The sequence below is a fragment of the Caloenas nicobarica genome, chromosome 1, assembly GCF_036013445.1.
Source record: "Caloenas nicobarica isolate bCalNic1 chromosome 1, bCalNic1.hap1, whole genome shotgun sequence".
Classification (NCBI taxonomy): domain Eukaryota; kingdom Metazoa; phylum Chordata; class Aves; order Columbiformes; family Columbidae; genus Caloenas; species Caloenas nicobarica.
Genome location: NC_088245.1, coordinates 34,018,472 through 34,036,957, shown reverse-complemented (window position 1 = coordinate 34,036,957; position 18,486 = coordinate 34,018,472). Strand labels below are relative to the sequence as shown.

Genomic DNA, 18,486 nt, shown 5'->3' with positions numbered 1-18,486 from the left:
TGCAACCTCAGTGTGAGGGGCCGGGGCGAGCAGTAAATCTCCGCTTCCCCCTATCACGGGGCATCGAGCAGCAAAGCCCTCAAACGTTTCTGGAGTGATGACCTGAGAGGAAGGAAGCAGGGTACTATTTTTTCCCTCTTTCCTCCCGAAAGTGGAGGCAATGCTGCATCGCATCACTAGGGGGAGGCCGTCACTCCGCATCACTTCCCGGAGCACACGCTCGGGGACCCTTTCAGCTGCCCCCGGGATCGGGGCTTGCATGTGCTCGTTTATTAAAAATAGCAAGTGACTGCAACGAGTAGCTATGGGTCGGTGGCACCTCAACCCCTGTCGTGCACCGTGCTACTCGGCAACGCCAGAGCTGGAGCCCGGGAGGGCGCCGAAGGCTGGCACAGGATGGAAACGGGGAGGAAACCTCCTCGGTGAGTCGGTGCCCGGTGCTGCAGTCGCGCTGCAGATGCCGCACCGGGCAGGTGGAAGCACCTTTCGGACACGGCGCTCTTGACAAGCACCGCAGCGTCGCGTCTCCGCTGCGAAACTCAATTGCCCCCACTGTAAACACGGCAGAGCTGCTCGCCGTACCGACCGCTGCCATGCGCTGGCGGCCCCGCTCCCGACCCCCCCGGGCACACGCCGGTGACCGCCTCCCACCCCTCAATCGGGCGCGCCCCAACCCGCCGATGCCCCCCCCGCAGCCGGCCCGGGGGTCAGTCGGGCAGCGCGGGCGGCAGGGGGCGGTGCGGCGGCGGGCGGGCGCCGCGCCCCTCCGCGATGACGCGCCCACATTCCTGCCTGAAGAGCAGCGGCTCCCCGAGGGGGCCGTCAGACCGGGATCGACGCCGCTGCTGAGCGCGGCACACCTCAGCCGGAGCATCGCGGACACGATTTTTTTTTTTTTCTCTTTTATACCGCTGGCTTTTTAAAGTTATCTTTTTCTACCTTTATTTATTTAGGGTTCTGTTTTTGCTGGCGCTTTATAGTTAAGGGTTTTTTTTTTTCCCTTGTAAGAAGCAGCAGCACAGAGAGGAGCATCTCCTTATTCCGAGGCTTCGGGAGGAAACCTCGCTTTCAAACTCTAGCGGAGAAGGTACGGCGCGGCGGCGGGTGCCGGCTGTTAGGCGGCCGTCGGGAGGAACGGGGCGAGTTTCGCACGCAGCGCGGCTGGTCCTTCGCGCCTTTGTCCGGCGGCAGCCCCCGGCTCGCCGCCTGAGCCCCTGCCGGGCTCTGCCCGGAGGCGCGGCGGCGGGTGCGCGGAGGTACGCGCTGCTGCCGCATCGCAGAAAGGTGGAAAAACCCCAAGCGACTGCGGCGCGGTGGAGTCTCGTGACCGATTTGCATTTTTCCATTGAAAACGCCGGGATACGCGGTATCGCCGGCAGGGAGGGAGGGAGGTGAACGCGAGGACGGCTGCGGGACGGGAGCTCCGGCAGCCAATGTGACAATCGCCCATCGGTGTTGCATCAGGCTCCGCTATCGGGAGGGGGCGGGGGGGATGGGGAGCGCGGCGTGGCGCTGCCGCTGCCTCGGCCGGTCCGTGGCGCCGCTGCAGACGCCGCTGTCCCGGCGGAGCGGCGCAGGTCGGGCGGCGGCCCCGCCCCGCCGCGGGTCTCACCTTTGTCTGCCCGCGCGCCCCCCGCCCCGCGCGCTGGTACTTTTCCACTCGGCGGCGGGCGGGGGCCGCCGAGCCGCGGGCGCGCGCTGGCCACGTGACGGGCCGCGCGGCGCCCGCTGCGGCACTGACGTCGCCTCCCACCTCCGCAGGCGCGGCGAGTCCCGCCGGCAAGGACAAAAGAGCGGCCGCCGAGCCCCGACCCCCGGCACCGACACCGCCATGAGCAGCGCCGAGATGGGCAAGTTCAACATCTCCCCCGACGAGGACAGCAGCAGCTACAGCTCCAACAGCAACGACTATAACTACCCCTACCCCACCAAGCCGGCCATGAAGAGGTGAGGTGGGCTCAGCCGGGCCGGGAACGGGCAGCACCCAAGCCCGGGCACAGGAGGCACCAAGAGGCTGTGGCGCACCCCAGCCCTCGTTTAAAACGCTCCCTCGGGTCTGGAGGTGGTGCGTGTTGACATGCGTGATGTCAACATAAATGACTGCGGCTGTGAACATGCGCAATGCTTTGTGTACTGGGCAGATCGGCAGGTGGGGGGGTTCTTCTTTTTGGGTCGTTCTGTTGGGTTTCTCGTTTCCCTTTGAAGTGGATCGGAAATGCTAAACGGGAAGTGAATATGCAATGGTGACTAATGATGCAATGCTTTTACAGCCACTATGCGGATATTGATCCAGAAAACCAAAATTTCTTGCTCGACTCCAGTCTTGGAAAGAAGAAATATGAAACTCAGTATGTAAGTATATAGCAATAACATTTTAAAAAAGGGCTTTCTTGCCTTTTGTTAATTCTGAAATAAGCAATAACTTGCTATTAATTATTACCTGTCTCCCTTTTCTCAGCATCCAGGTACTACTTCCTTTGGAATGTCAGTATTTAATCTAAGCAATGCTATTGTGGGTAGTGGCATCCTTGGTCTTTCTTATGCTATGGCTAACACTGGAATTGCTCTTTTTGTGTAAGTATCTTTTGGTTCATCAAAAACCAAAAATCTTTCTACTGTGTTATTAAAACGGAAAAATCCTTTGTGTAAGAATACGACCTTTACAGAATACCCAGTCATTGCCATTGGTTTGGAATTGCATTTTAGGATTTACAGCTTGTTTTAAATTAAGAGATTGTGATACATTCAGAAGGACATGGAAAAATTAAACGGATTAATTGCAAGTTCTGTAACCCACAAAACATTTTACAGTGAATTTTCCTTTACTTAGCTCTAGTTTCTCCACAAATAGACTGAAAGACTTCCCTTGAGAATTCCACTATCCAAGCAGAAAAGAAAGGTACTACTTAGCAGACAGAGATCTGTATTAGCTTTTTCTTTCAGAGTTCACTGATTGAAATTAATGACAACGAACTGTTCAATTAGTGGCAGTCGTAATTGCGCAAAAAGTACACGGCCAGGCTGTAGAGAGTTACAAGAAAAGTGTAGGCGGAAGATGATTATTTATTTGTCTCTTGCAAGTCTGGCCATGTCTACTAAAACTTTCTGTGGCTCAGTCCTGCTGATCAGGAATGTGGTCTTCTTTTCCTCAACTGACATGGTTTTGCCTGTAGAGGTACCTTGTATGTACACCAACAAAGAAATACTTTTTATTGCTATACTTTTACTCAATTCAGGGAACTGGTTTCAGCTACACGTATAAAAAATCACTGTCTCTCTGCAAGGGAGGGATGTGGAATAATGAGCATATCTTCATTAGCATGTCTATATTGCCAAAAGCTTTCAAGTATAAGACGAGACTGTAGTAATGTAACTGAAAATGGCACGAGGAGACAATTGCATACAGTACTTCTATATGTCTTGGGGAAAATACATTTTTCATATATTTGAGGCAGTTCAACTCACACAACATGTAATATCAGTGACTGGATGCAAATGGGAATCCATGGATATGTTTAAAATAACTTTGTATTTTTATCATGGAAATAAATGTGCTGAGTGTTCAAGAACGAGTAACATTTAGTTGGAAATTTGCCTTACTCTGTTGACAGATTCCCAGGAAGTTGTAGGTCAGATTTACTTCCAGATATTTCACAGTATATCTGGGTGGTGCTCAAGTTTCCTGAGGAAACTGCAAACATGTAGTTTTGATGTAAAGGATTTGATTTTAAATATATGGTGATTTGGGATTTTTTTGCTAAGACTTTCACTAATGTAGATGATAATAAACTGAATGAACAACTTAGCAGCGTGATTTCAGAAGAGAGATACACTTCGCCTCTCTACACATCAGTTTCGTGCCCTAAAGGTTTTCTGCAATGCGTATAAGATAATCAGCATAATGCACATTAGAACATCTCTGAGGAAAGGAAGAAAATAATTTTAGGTTAGGTATTTGAGCAGATTTTTTCTGAAGAAAAAAATGTTCAAAAATGTCTATTTAAACAATTGGGTGCTGAGGTTGTTTAGTTACCTTTCATTTCCAGATACCGCATTCAAATTGATTTGCATTAGTATTGATTCAAAGATAAACTGGTTTGTTACCTTTCGAAACATATTGTAGTTTGTATAGTTCCAAGGCAACAAAGCAGTTAATCACTGATGATGCTGAGGAGTTATGATGACACCGAGGACATTACAGATATCTTTTAATAGCCAGGTTAAAGATTCAGATCCAGCTGCACTTGATTAAGGCAGTAAATTCTTCAAAGACTATGTAGAGTCACTTGTGTCAGTGCTGTGACTTGTCACTTGTGTCAGCACTAAATAAATGAACGATACAGTCTGGAAGCCAGAAACGGAGTGAGCTTCGAGATGAGTTTGCTGACTGATCTTGTCAACGCTGTAGGCAGCCTTTTGAGGTTAGGACTGATGGCCCAAGATCTGTGCTGTTTTAATGAGATGTAACCCTTGCACATCTCGCGTGCTATTTCTAGTTCATGGCTGAATTAAATCCTGCTTAATCTCTACCTGTCACAAATACAGAGGTTATTTTGTGTGCGAGTGTTAGTGTTGAACTGGCACAGGAACTTAGGTTTCTTGGATTCCTTGTACAGATCTGTGAAGCTTTTCTCAGGTGTTCTTGTTTCCAGTTCTTTGTGCTGTGTTTACTGATTTCACCAACGCTAAAAATGACACAAAAGGAAATGTAAAGAGTGCTCTGGGAAGTCTAAATGGAAGTTGCCGTTTTTGAGCAGGTGGGCTGATTTTTAGGTTTCCTATAAAGCAGAATGCTGGTACTGATGTAAGAAAGGCCAGGATTTTTTTGAATGTGTTGTAATTTTCCACTGTGGTCTTCAGGAGTTGAGAAGTCCCCCTAGTGTGCCACTCCGGGAAGTGCATTTGTTGTGGGGGAGATGCGTTGATCTGAATTTTAGATATTGCAAATACGCTTCTGGAAATAATACATATTGTGCGTAAAAGCTGTGGGGAAAACAAACAAACCACTAGCAATTCCTGTGTAAGCACAGATGAAGAGCAACCTTTGAGCAAAGAAAGTTTTTTTAATGACAATAAATATGTATTTCTGTTTGAAGACATGGCTCTCGATGCATCTGAATTTTCAGTTAATTCTTTAAGGCTTTTGCAGTTTCAACTTTATGTTAAAAAAAGAAGACATTACACAGGTTTAAGCTGAAAAGCTGATTTGTTTAAGACCAAGAGATAATCTTCACTTCAGCTAGAGTTAGTCACTACTCGAAGTTCAATAGATGCATGACACAGTGTTGAACAAGGATAGGCAGACAGGAAAAATATAGTTTCTTGCACTGATAGAAAACCATTCCAACTGTTACTTTGTTGTATTATTTATATCAAATGTAGCCAGTTATAATGGCCTTACACTTGTCGGTGCGTGATTAATGTTTATGTTTGATCTGCGTTTATTTAGTAAGGTTACAATAAGTCATTTATGGCTATTAAAAATGTGCATGTTTTCCCTCCCCCCAGGATACTCCTACTGGTTGTCTCAATATTATCGTTGTATTCAGTGCATCTCCTTTTGAAGACTGCCAATGAAGGAGGTAAAGCAAATTACTGTTTTACAAATATATGGTATTTCTTTCATACGGTATCTTTGTGAAACCCACTCTTCCAATGGATTCTTTTGTTTTATTTTAGGATCTTTATTGTATGAACAATTGGGAATGAAGGCATTTGGTATGGCTGGAAAACTTGCTGCTTCTGGATCAATTACAATGCAGAACATTGGAGGTGAGGAGAAGATCTTAAAATGTCTGTACTGTCAGTAGTAATTGTTCCCTACTTATTCTTGGAGACTTTTTTTTTCACACAACATGTATTCATTAACTGCTTGTGTTCAAGTGAAGTTATGAAACATGTTATGTGATTCTTGCATCTTGTGGCATATTCTATATTTGTAATGATCTATGATGTTATTCACCTACAGCTATGTCAAGCTACCTCTTCATAGTGAAATATGAGTTACCATTGGTCATCAAGACATTTATGAACATCGAAGAGACCACAGGGTAGGTGTTAGAACTCCTCATCAGAGAAACTATTAGGAGAAACAAATACGGAGACTGTATATATTTTTATATGAAGACTACGTTCGGTATGCCATAGGGTAGCTTCTTACTCAGACAGAGATACAGTAAGTTTGCCCTTCCCCTGAGTGCTCCACTTCATTTAGATCCAGCCTGTCCTGGGAAAAGGGTAGAAAAATACAGGTATCGCATCATCTTACAAAAAGCTGTTCTCTAAAGAACATCAGGTAAGTGTTAATGTATGTACCAGTCAGTACATACTGTCAATAAGGAAAGATAAACGTGGTTATGGTTGGTTTGGTGGTTTTTTTTTTTCCTAACTTACTGCATTCCAACTGGTTTGGACTGGTTATTTTGGTTTTCTAGTGTTAATATTGTGGTAAGGGATTAAATATAAGATTAAGGTGCAGTTATATAATGGATGTCTTAAGGAACAGTTCTCAGAAAAACATGGGGACTAAACATTGTACTAAACCAGAGTTTATATGCCCAAGATTAAAATGGAGGATGCATTGCCACTTAGCTTTGGAGACACCTTGACTCCACAGTGGCTTTCTTGCTTGTTTTTAAAAGTGGGTGACTTGGGTAGGATTCATTTTATCTAACCGTACCGTCTGAAAGTTAGACTTTAAACTCTTCATTACTCTGGACCTCGTATAATCAGTGGAGAAGGGTGATAATCTGTAGTGGTCAGCTCAGTGCACGTGGCTTAGACACCTGTTTTGGGCATCTCTGAAGAACATTATGTCACTCCATGTCAAGAGGGTGTGTAAAAACAACTATCTAAAACAAGATGCCTGACTTCAAAGGGATAGAGTTAAGTGCTATAAATCTCACTCTTCAGAGTTGTACTTCTGTGCCTTGTCCTGAAGTGTCCCAGTCTTGAGAGGGCTGAGCAGCTCAAGACTCCAACTTGAACCTAAGCCTGAGTTCAGAAGGTAGGCATTTTTTTGCCTGTGTTCCCTAAGGGGTTCAAGCCATTTGGTGGTGTTCATACAGCTTGCTGATAAGACATTGTCATGACAACAGTGCTAGCCATCTTTTTTTTTTTTTTAATGTACTTAAAGAATGCGCCCACTCCATATACTTAGTACTGTACTGTTTACAAATTCTTTGCTGAGAAAGTTAATTTCCGTCCTTTGGCTGAATTCAGGTCCTTACTTTCAACTTCTTAAGGAAGTCCCTGGAGTATCCAATACTTACAAGGGGGCTTGGAGGCAAGTATTTTTAACTGTCCCATCTTCAGAAAAGAAGTCAAAATTGGTTGCAGTTCAAGAGGGAAAATTTATGGCCGTGAATCTCACTAGATACAGCTGCTGCTCTGCAAATCCGACAGACAAAAATTCAGAAAATGAGATTTGTATCTTCAGTGTTTTCTTGTTGGTTGGTACTAGGTAGCTGTACACTGATTTAAATTAAATCTTTTCTCAGTGCTCTGGCAATTGTGGATCCCATTTAACTGACGCTCTCCATGCGTTGCTTAGGGGAGTCTGGGTGGCTACCATTGGCATGGATTCCACTCTGGCAGCCTGGTGCCTAAAATGTAAGCACTTATCTGTTTAAATGTCCCAAAATAATGCTTACTGTAGAAGAAAATATTCTGGAATTCTGAGACAATATTGCAAATAGTAGCTTATTATTAAAATTTGTTTTGCAATTTTTAAAATTCTCAGCTGTGCAATCCCATTCTTAATTCTTCAGCACAGAAAAACTTTTAAGTCCTTGGTCTGAAAGTCAAGATGGCCTTCATATGGTCCATGCACAGTAACAGTGCATATTCTTATGACTGTAACAAATTCAAGGAATCTCTGTGCTGTGATTTCTTTTAAATTTACCACACAAGACAGCTAAATTTTTTAAAAAGGGAGCCAAAGGTACATTATTGTCATACACATCTGAACTTTGTAAAATACATTTTTTATGTTTACTTATCCCAGATAAAACTGGAAAGATGACCAAATCTTTTCTGCATTTACTACATAAATCTGGAGCAAGTCTGTTAAAGTTATTCCGTATTTGCATTAGCATGCGTGAGCTTACAGTTCAGCAATTGAGTTTGCACACATGTCCAATTAGGTCATTAATTTTTTTTTGTTTACCTAAGTAGTAGACAGTCCATTTTAAAATAAATTCTGCTAGCTGATATCATAACAGGATATAAAGTATTAATATTGAGGAATAAATGCTTGGTGTTACTTGAATTGCATGAAGCAGATGGGATGTTCCTGTAGAACAGATGAAGAAGGCAGTTACGCTGCCACGATTAAATACTCAAGATATTTTTCTCTTAGTTCCATGAAATTGCATTATATTTACACAGATCTTTGTTTTCTTATGTTTCAAAGGAAGGTGTGAATCTTCTAACACTCCAAAATGTTTTCTCAAAAAGTAGCTGGTGCTTCTTATGGAATAAATGGCAAAAATGATCTGAAGGAGAAAAATCTTCTGAGGTTCTTATCATAGTTTCCCTACTGAAAGGGACTAAGTGTGCCTCCAAGAGACTCCCAGTGCTTGTTGGAGTTTTCTCAGCCAGTGGGCTTGAGCTACTACATCAACTCCAGCCCTCACCTGTTTTTCTTCAGCTCCTGCAGACTACCCCATAGAATTTTATTTCCATTAAAAGTGGATCACCACCCTGCTGGGGCCCTGCAGTGTGCTAGTACATCTGCAGAGTTGGGAACCAACACTTGAGCAAATTACTATTTTTCCATGATTGATCCCAGTTGACTTTTTTTCTGACCATTTACTTTCCTGTCTTCTGACTTTCAGATGCATATTAATTTTAGAAAAGGACACTAAAGGAAAGGCACAATGCAGGTTTGGGGTGAGATAAGATATTGTAGGGCTTTAGGTCCATATAGTAAGTTGAATGCTGACCCTTTGTGACATTAGACATTACATTTTTTTAAGAAGCTATATGTTGTAGAAGAAGATAAGAGTGAAGACTAAGCTGCAAATGTCTTAGTATCTAATCAAAGTATTTAAAAATTAATATTACCTTTTTTTCTACAGAGAATGGTATCTTAATGGTGACTACTTAGTGCTGCTGGTGTCTGTCATCCTCATTCTTCCCCTGTCCTTACTGAAAAATTTAGGTAAGCAGTCAAGTTGAATCAAAATAAAAATGCATTGGAAATACTGTGGGGAAATGGTTTGGTAACGATGCTGGAGTCTTGAAGTACTATGTGAATTAACAGCTGTCTCCAAACTTGTCTCTTGGGACTAACCAGTGTTTAGGTTATTGCTGTCAGTCTACCTTAAAAAAAAAAAAAAAAAAAAAAGACTATCTTGAGTTACAGAAAAGACTATCTTGAGTTACAGATGTGTTTGTGGAAAATAAAAGGACAATAGATAGGGTAGCTTTAGAGCAAGACTCAGCAGTGACTTTCTGTTTGTGTTCTTACGGTTTGGTCAGTAATAGTGAAATATTATTATTAGCTAATAATGTTGTTAGCTATCCTGTAACAGTCTCAAAAGAACAGAGACACAAGCCCTGGGCATTGAAATTGTATTTGCAATGTAAGCAGAAGTCACCTCTTTCATTTTAGATCCCAAGCAGTAGCAGAATATTGAAAACAGATGGTTTATCTGAAATGGCTTTAATTCAGTGATAATACATGAATAATTCAGCTAACACACTGTTTGTTCAGAGAATCCTGTAGTGGAACCTTACTGAGAGTCTTGACATGAATTACTTTCTGAACTTCCTATTTTCTACAAATTAATCAATAAAAACAGAAAGGAAAAGGCTAAGTTATCTTACAGTGCCTTCTATTTGAATTAATCATTCTTAGTATATAATAAACAAGTCACATGGTGTGAGGATTTTGTCGTGAGGGTGTTCTTTTGTAAGTTATAAAGTGTAATATTACAGGCTCACTGTATGTACAGACCCTAATATGTCTTTGAGAATGTTCATATCTGGGTTGACATTGCAGAAAGTCAGTCTTGTTCTGTGTAACACTAAGAAAATGGCCATCGAAGAGATGGCTGTGTTTTGTCGTAATGTTATGTCTTGAATGATGTTTCTGTTCATTGTACCTTAGATTTTCTTTTTTTCTCTTCCTTGAACACAGGATATTTGGGCTATACCAGCGGCTTTTCATTACTTTGCATGGTCTTCTTTCTGATTGTTGTAAGTATATTCTTGTAGACTTCCAGTGCTGTTAAAACTGCGTTTCAAAGTGAAATTAAACAGTTTCTGAAAAGTTTGAGATATTGGATTAGTCAAAGTAACAATAAATACACGGCTTTATTTCTAGGTAATTTGGAAGATGTTTCAGATTCCTTGTCCTATGGACAGTGACATCATGAACGTGACACTACTAAATGTGACACTGGCACCTTTTGTAGATGAAAACATAACAGGTGATGATGTGTGCAAGCCAAAATACTTCATCTTCAATTCACAGGTAACTGACTAAAAATCAAACTCTCTGTTGAAAATAACTAAGACTAAATATAGAGCAGATAAATAGGTCATTTTTTCCTTCAGGTAATTGGCCAGTTGTAAACTTGGGATGTGCTAAGACTTTCTGTTCCGGTAGAGTTAGGCACCGTTTACCTCGTGTGGACTGAGCGTTTCCACACTCCAGATACACGGACATTAAAGGAACTTGATGTGCCTTCCTGAGATGAGTGGCAATACACGCATCTCTCATTCTTCAGCATAGCATTTCTCAAGTGCATTAGTGGAGTCTTTTAAAAAAAGTAAATTGCAGAAGAAGAAGTGGTAAATAGAAGTGTGCAAAGGGGAAATCTCTGCCAGAGTTTGGAATAGACTTGAAGTTTCCAGTCATGAAGTCTTGACTGTTATGAATGCTCCTAATTAGAGTGGTGAATCTCCACATGTGGGGAGGAAGCGTGTGCAATAGCCAATACCAAGGTCAGCCTATAATGGCTTAAGCCTATGACAGGCAGAACATAATTCTGAATGCAAATACATTCAGCTCAGCATGGACTTCAGAGATTCAAGAGTACTTGGTACCTCGGAGTCTGTGTTTAAGAAAACATGAACTTGTTTTAATTTTTGCCAGACTTTCCATTGTAAAGTATAGCTAGTCATTGTCAAGAAGTAAACTGATGCCCAAGTCAAAACTGAAAAAAACCTACTGATTAATTTTTTAAAACTAAATTTCTACTGTCTCTTGAGATACTTAAGAAAGGTGCTTTTGTTTTTTAGACTGTGTATGCTGTCCCAATCTTGACATTTTCTTTTGTCTGCCATCCTGCAATTCTTCCTATCTATGAAGAACTGAAAAGGTAAATGTTAAATATGTGTCTGTAATTTCACTAGACAAACAGTAGTAGTATCAAACAGTATGATCTCATTGCTAACAATGTTTCTTTTTCTCTTCCTTATAGCCGAAGCCGGAAAAGAATGATGAATGTGTCCTATGTATCTTTTTTTGCCATGTTCCTAATGTATTTACTGGCTGCTCTCTTTGGATACCTGACATTTTATGGTGAATATTGCCTTCTGCGCTTTCTTTTAAATGAACTAAATGAAACCACAGTATTTTTTATGTTGGAGCAAGCAAATGTTTACTATAGGTTCTAAATATATGCAATTTTTTTAAAAAAAAAAGTATTTTTATAAGTGCAGACCCAAAAGGAGATCAGTAGTAGAATTAGGCCCAAGGCACGGGATTAAAATTGAATTAAAACAGATTCAGTGCCTCCCGGTTATCCCTGTGTTAAATTGAGACGTGCTTACGGGAACTGTTGAGGCTTTCAATTCATATTGCTGTAATGGTAAAATTTGCTTAGGATTTAGAGCAGAAGTAGTGGTTTGAGAAGTATGTTGACTGCATGTAATTAAAATACTGTTTTCTTTATAGGAAAAGTTGAACCAGAACTACTTCATACATACTCTGCATATCTTGGTGCTGATGTTCTTCTTCTTATTGTGCGTCTTGCTGTACTTATGGCTGTAACCCTTACTGTACCTGTAGTTATTTTCCCAGTAAGTAATTTTTTTTTTTTTTAATCTTACTACCATTTTTCATTTTCATCACTTGTCCTGTTGCAGTCATGTACTGATTTGGCAACTCCCATTTATAAAATTTTTCTCTTAACTGGAAAAGGAAATTTATTCTAGTAAGCTTGATGATATCTCTCTATGCAGTTAATTCAAATAAATTAAATAGGCAACATTTCAAAGCAGTAGATACAAATATGTCTGGTTATATTGTTTTCCTTGTATGGTTTAATTGGGAAAGTGGAACAGATTGCCCCTTTATAAAAGTGCTTGCACTGTTGTATTATCAGCTTACAAAAGTGGGTGTGTTTTTGCAAGTATATTGTGAATACGGCTTCTGGCCATTCAGGTGTAGATTGTTGAACAGCATCCTTAGATGTTACAAAAATCCCTGGGATTTATTTTCATTAGAGACAGATGTTTTTCCTTGTGTTTTCCTCTTTACTGCCTGTGCTTTGAAAATCTAAATCACTGAAAAGAGAAACAGACGAGAAACACAGAGCTGCATCTCAAGTACAAGAAATAAATATTTTTTCTAAAGTATTTCATGGCTTTCAACTTCTATTAAAATCTGAAGTGTTCGGGAAAATTATGTTAAAATACTTTCAGAAGGAGGTGATGGTCACTGACTTCCATAATGAAGACTAAACTGGTTGTCTGTTTGTTTCTCTTCAAAAGATCCGCACTTCCATTACCCAGCTGCTGTGGGCAGGGAAGGAGTTTAAATGGTGGCGTCACTGTTCAATTACAGTTGCTCTTCTGGTGTTTACCAACATCCTTGTTATCTTTGTCCCTACTATTCGAGACATCTTTGGATTCATTGGTAAGCATTTGCACATCGGTTCAAGTAGTCTTTCAAATCTCAGAAAATGCAGTTCCAGTCTAATTAAATTGTATTTACCTGTTTATGAATATTTATTTCTATGCATTTTTAAACGCAGGTGCATCCGCGGCTGCCATGCTGATCTTTATACTTCCTTCTGCCTTCTATATCAAACTAGTGAAGAAAGAACCAATGAAGTCCGTGCAAAAGATTGGGGTATGTATAGACAAATACATGATAGTTACATTTGCTTACTAATTCAGAGTAAGAACTTCAGTTTCCTTCTTCACAATTTAAGAATTTTGAAGTCCTCGTGAATGTAGTCAGTGAATTGGCATTTAATGTTGTCTTAGTTAGCACATGGGAGTTGCACAGGTACTCAAAACTGAGGAGGTAGACATCACAAGGCTCAGTTCACTTCAGTGACTTTTCTCACCCCCCAGTCTCAACAATAGGTAGGTCATTCTGTTGCTGGTAAGAACCAGTTTTCAACAGATTAGTATTAAGACTATACTAAAAAAGTCTTGTCATTCTCCTTTGAATTTTCTTTCATGATTTATTTATATAATTTACCCCATAAAAGCTGACCTCCACCAATTGTTTGTGTCATCCTGCCCAGTCTTGGTGTTCTTAACTGATCTCAGACCTACTGACTCTGAATCAAATCTTGGACATACTGAGTCAGAATCAAGTCAGCGCAGCGGCACAGCCTGACTGGTGTCAGCAGCTACATTAATTTCCCTCAGTTGAGGGTGAGGTCTGCTATACTGAAAATAAGTGTACTTGTTTATTCGAAAAAGGCCCCCAAGTCTGAGAAAGATACCTAACTCCTTACTGTTTACTGTGATCTCTTGTACCTTTTACGTTCTACTGCATGAGCAATGGCATTTGTGCCATAAATGGGCATGGTTTTATGGATATAGTAGCAGAAAGTTGAAATATTGTATGTTTCTTTTTTCAGGCTGCACTCTTCTTTCTAAGTGGTCTACTTGTGATGACTGGGTGTATGACACTGATTATTCTAGACTGGACCCAAAATGTTTCATCTGATGGCCATTAGCTGCCCTGGTTTAATCTCTTAATACTCCACTTCAAATGCCAGTGTTCACTCAGATACTGAGAATGAAAATGAGCTATTCAGCTTCCTTTAAAATGCAGATTCTTTATTGATGGTTCTTCTGATTGTAGAATACCCGAACTTTGTCTTTAAGAAACTATTCTGCACAATGGAAGTGGATATTAACATCAAACCACGTGAGTGTCTGGCTGAAGGAAGTGACAACTTTATTCCATTCCAGAGAATGGACAGAACTCTCTGTAGACTTTTATCAAGCCATGTTTGGCTTTCGTCATTGTTACTTGGATATTTTGTTATTTTACTTGAATGTGCCTAATGGAACCATTTGATGTGAGAAATGACTCTTTAATTTACAGCAAAGTGTTTAAATAACCAATGAGAGAGAAAGAGAAACACTCTTATTTTTTGTACCAAAAATTCTTATGGACCTCAAAAGCACTATTTTGACTTTAAGAAACATTTTTCTAAAAAGAATGAAATAATAACATAGAAGAGCTCATAAAAATATCTGATCAGTGTCCTAAATTAAATCTAGTTTGCCTTTCTGTAGAGGCATAATTAGAAGTAATTTTATTTAAAAAAATATTTCTAATGACCAAAACAGAAAATTAACCAATTCAAGTCAAAATTCTTTAATTATAAATACTTCCCATGAAATTCACCTAGTTCAAAGTAGAGTGAAAATAATCTTGAAAATAATTTTTCAGCTTACTTAAGGAAAATACAGTTACCCTCATTCCCAAAAGGGGTCTGGAAACCCAATTTTTCAAGCTTTAAAAAACCCCACCCTTTAGAACGGGTACGTTTGAGAAAAAACCTAGTTAATCTAGAAATCATAAAGATGGCTTTGACATTTCCCTTCTTGAGGTACTCAATAGTGCAATTGAGTAAAACAGGGTTTGGGGGGTTTTGCCTTTTTTTTTTTTTCCCCTGTTGTAGATACAAACTGAATGGCGCTGGAGCATATGATGCCATTAATACAAAACTCCCTGCTGGAGTTCTCTTTATTAATAAGGTCCATTGTCACTTGTAGCAATGTATGTTATTTGGTTTTTGTTGGTTTTTTTTCCTGTCCAATCTATCTTGAAATCTATCTGTAGGAAAACAAAAAGGTCCTAATGTAGTTTACTAGTTGTATAATATTCAAAAACTGTACAGTATTTCTCAAATTACTCATCTGTTATTGGATTTAGAATTACTTGACTATTCTGTTTCTGAGTCAAATCCACAAAATAACTGCACCAGTGTTTTGTGCTTGGTACAAACTCTCTTCACATACACAACTGGGATTCCTCTTCCAATTTATACTGTATAGTAGTATTAAAGGTAACCTCATAGACTGGGTAGTCATCTCATACTTGTTTGCTTCAGAAATAGGTAAGTTTCTTCTGAGCCCTAGCTAGCTAGCTGATGAAACAGGTGCTGTATGGTTGTGATTAGCTGTTTTGTTTCTAGTGCATGTTTACTCTTTCATTCTTATCCCAGGTTGAAGAGAAGTAACACTTGTACAACAGCGTACTTGGCTTATAAGAGGTTCTCAAACACAACAATACTGGGTACAAGAGCCTTGATAGAGATTATCAATGAAATAATCATGGCAATGTGGTCATCTGTCTTCATCTGACACAATGTTCTAAAAATCCAATTTACAAAGTTCCACTCGGTCATTGTGTCAGAGGGAACAAGTAAGGGCCTGTAATCTATTGACTAAACAGTGCCTGGAACTTTTCTGCTCTTATAGAACTAATCAGGAACAAATCTAAATGATAGTCACTGTTTAACAGATAATGTCAATCTCTGCCCAGCCATTTAAAATCAATGAAAAAAACTGCAGGTATTTTGTATTGATAATACTTCTGCATGACTGTAAGTACTGGTCATTAAGTCTGTAGTGTAAAGCTGTAATAAGAAGTTGGGTTCCTCTAGTGTTGTTTGTATTATTAGTGGGGTGACACTCAACTGGCAATTAATGATCCTGGAGTCAGCACTGGCAAACGCTCCTAAGGTACTTCTCTGCCTCAGGTACTGTACATCCATGGCCAACTGTCCCATGTTACCTGATCTCCACAAAAGTGCTGAGCAGGTGTCTCCTCAGTACTTTGGCAGCTTTTCTTCTTCCTCCGCAGACATAGAAGGGTGGAAGAGGATTAAAATGTTGTCTACCTTTGAGCAATTTGTAGCACATAAGGGATGAAGCGCTTCCCTCAGCAGCATTTAAAAAAAAAGTGAGAAACAGCCTGCTTTCTCTCAGTAGCCATAGAAGAGGAAGGAGATGTAAATGAGAAGTTACTACAGAACCCTCCTCAGCAGCCAGAGAGGAGGAAGATTTTTGTTATGACACCTCATAATATATCATACATGTCACTTAATTCTCTGAATGTAGCAATTTCCAGATTTGACATTATGTGTTATATTATTTGATGACTGGCTCTCCACACGCAACAGTTGAGTTCCACTTGGCTGGGTTGGTTTCCAACATATGATTTATTTAATTATCTTTTTCCCAAACCCATTTGCTTAAAGTTACCTACATTGCAAACCACCTAAAAGAGCAGCTTCAGTATTAAACCACTGTTTTGTCACCTCGGTTAGACATCACTGTCTTCCATGATATTTCAGTCATAAATGTAACGTTATTTATAAAACATTAATCCATTGAAACTAAGCCTATTTTTCAATATTTATGATAGTCTATGTACATAAATTGTATGTGTGTATATACTGTAAGTATAATGTATATAATGTAGGTTTGGGATCTGAGATATATGTATATAGTCCTCTCTTATTACTGATTGTTACATCATTTCAAGGAGTTGTTCATGTACATCTGTATAACAACTGTCAATGGAAAGATTCTTCTACAACAAAATATAATGCTTACAGAAATGGAAGAAATGTGTTACACCTAAGGTGTTTAAGAAAACACTAAGATTGTATTTATTACAAATGTATATGTTGCAATAAAAACGGGAGTCACTTGGGTCCATAAAAAGCATTGTTCAGGTTCCTGTATACTTTTCCTCTAAAATTTACCATGGATGCTATGAGTTCCTGAATTCAGCAACTTAACAATTTTTACCATCGAATGTATTGATTAGGCCACCAAATTCAGGCATCCTACGGTACATCCCTGTACATATGTAAATATCCACTGTATTGTTAGAGGCCAACACTATCTACAGTTGTTGGCAGGGAGTGCAACACAGTTTCAATGAAACCTTGTATGTTTGTTTTAACTGAAATAAATAGATAAACCTAAGCAACAATGGTGTGGTGTTTTTGGGAGGGGGGGCAAGCATTGAAAGATTTTCTTTAAAGATTATACTAAAAGTCTATTTCAGGCATGTTAAGCTTATTTATGAGCACTTTTCAGGAAGGGGGAAAAAGGAACAATAGCATACAACTAAGTCCACAATTTATGCCACTGTGAGAGTAAGCAGAACACATCTGGACATTAAAGAAAATGAGGGATTAAATTCTTCCAGGAACCTTGTATTATGTCATTTTTTGCAGTACAGTTGGATATGGAGGCAAGACTCAAATGTGTTGGATTTTATATAAAAGTGATAAATGAATCTTGCCTAAATCCTGTGCCAACTGAATCTCCAGAAGGATAACTGCTTCTGTAAAAATTTTGAAAGCTGGTGCTTCTGTTTCACTTGTATTTTAGCGATTGAATGCAAACCAAGTACGTCGTATCAGTTCTTTGTTCTCTAGAAATCTGTATCAATTCATATGAATCTTTGTCTTTCCCAAATATTAAGAATTGGGTGTGAGGGACTGGAGGTGTAACCTGGTGTGTTCTGTCTACAACAAAACACTGTATGAAAGGAATATTAAAAAGTCACAGTTAAGTACCCTCAAATTAGGAAATGCCTTGGTTAAGGTTACTTTAATTACATGATTGCATAGTATTTTTCACTGGAACCCCCACTGAGTAGCTACGAGGTTGCTTGTTCGTTTTTTGTGGTGTTTTGGGTTTGTTTTTTTTTTTAATCACATTTTTTATGTTCAGAGTGTTTCTGCATTTGCTCAAAGTCCAAAGCCCATCCCGACAAAGGACAAATGTCCTCGTTTCTCTCTAGTTATTTTAATGTCATCTTTGTGAAACAAATAATTACTCATTTTCACAATATTGCAGGCCTGTAAGAAGGTCTTAATCAGTCTATACTTCTGGGGACCCGAAGTGTGCAGAGGCAGCACTATGAAGCAGCCATGCATTTGCGTCCACAACTTAATGTCCTGCACTTGCTTATTTTGTATTTCAGAGCATTAATTTGCTTACATGCATCTGAAGCATACCTGCAAACAGGTTTTGGGTGATCACCATTCTTGCAACAAGAACCCTGAGCATCAAGTTAGCCACTTGGAAAGGGTGATCGCGCGTGGAAATGCTCATTGCCACAACTTGCCTACCATCACACAGAGATTTTCTAGCAGTAGAGGAGCCCTTGCCCTAGAATGACACTTGACCAGTTGAACAATTAAGCCCACCCCTCTGCAATCAGGCATTTCCATCAACTTAAGTAACATGTGA

At 40.1% G+C, this 18,486-nt stretch overlaps 1 protein-coding gene across 1 annotated transcript; it reads left to right on the top strand.

Annotated features, from left to right (window-relative positions):
• The first annotated feature begins 814 nt into the window (after positions 1-814).
• On the top strand, positions 815-17,220 carry SLC38A2 (solute carrier family 38 member 2). The gene is made up of 16 exons (XM_065636188.1): positions 815-1,087; positions 1,762-1,947; positions 2,271-2,352; positions 2,459-2,574; positions 5,509-5,582; positions 5,680-5,772; positions 5,969-6,050; positions 9,081-9,163; positions 10,145-10,203; positions 10,331-10,480; positions 11,251-11,330; positions 11,433-11,533; positions 11,909-12,033; positions 12,727-12,871; positions 12,990-13,087; positions 13,833-17,220. The coding sequence occupies exons 2-16, from the start codon at positions 1,832-1,834 to the stop codon at positions 13,929-13,931; spliced, it is 1,503 nt and encodes a 500-aa protein (XP_065492260.1). The 5' UTR covers positions 815-1,087; positions 1,762-1,831; the 3' UTR covers positions 13,932-17,220.
• The last annotated feature ends 1,266 nt before the right edge of the window (positions 17,221-18,486 follow it).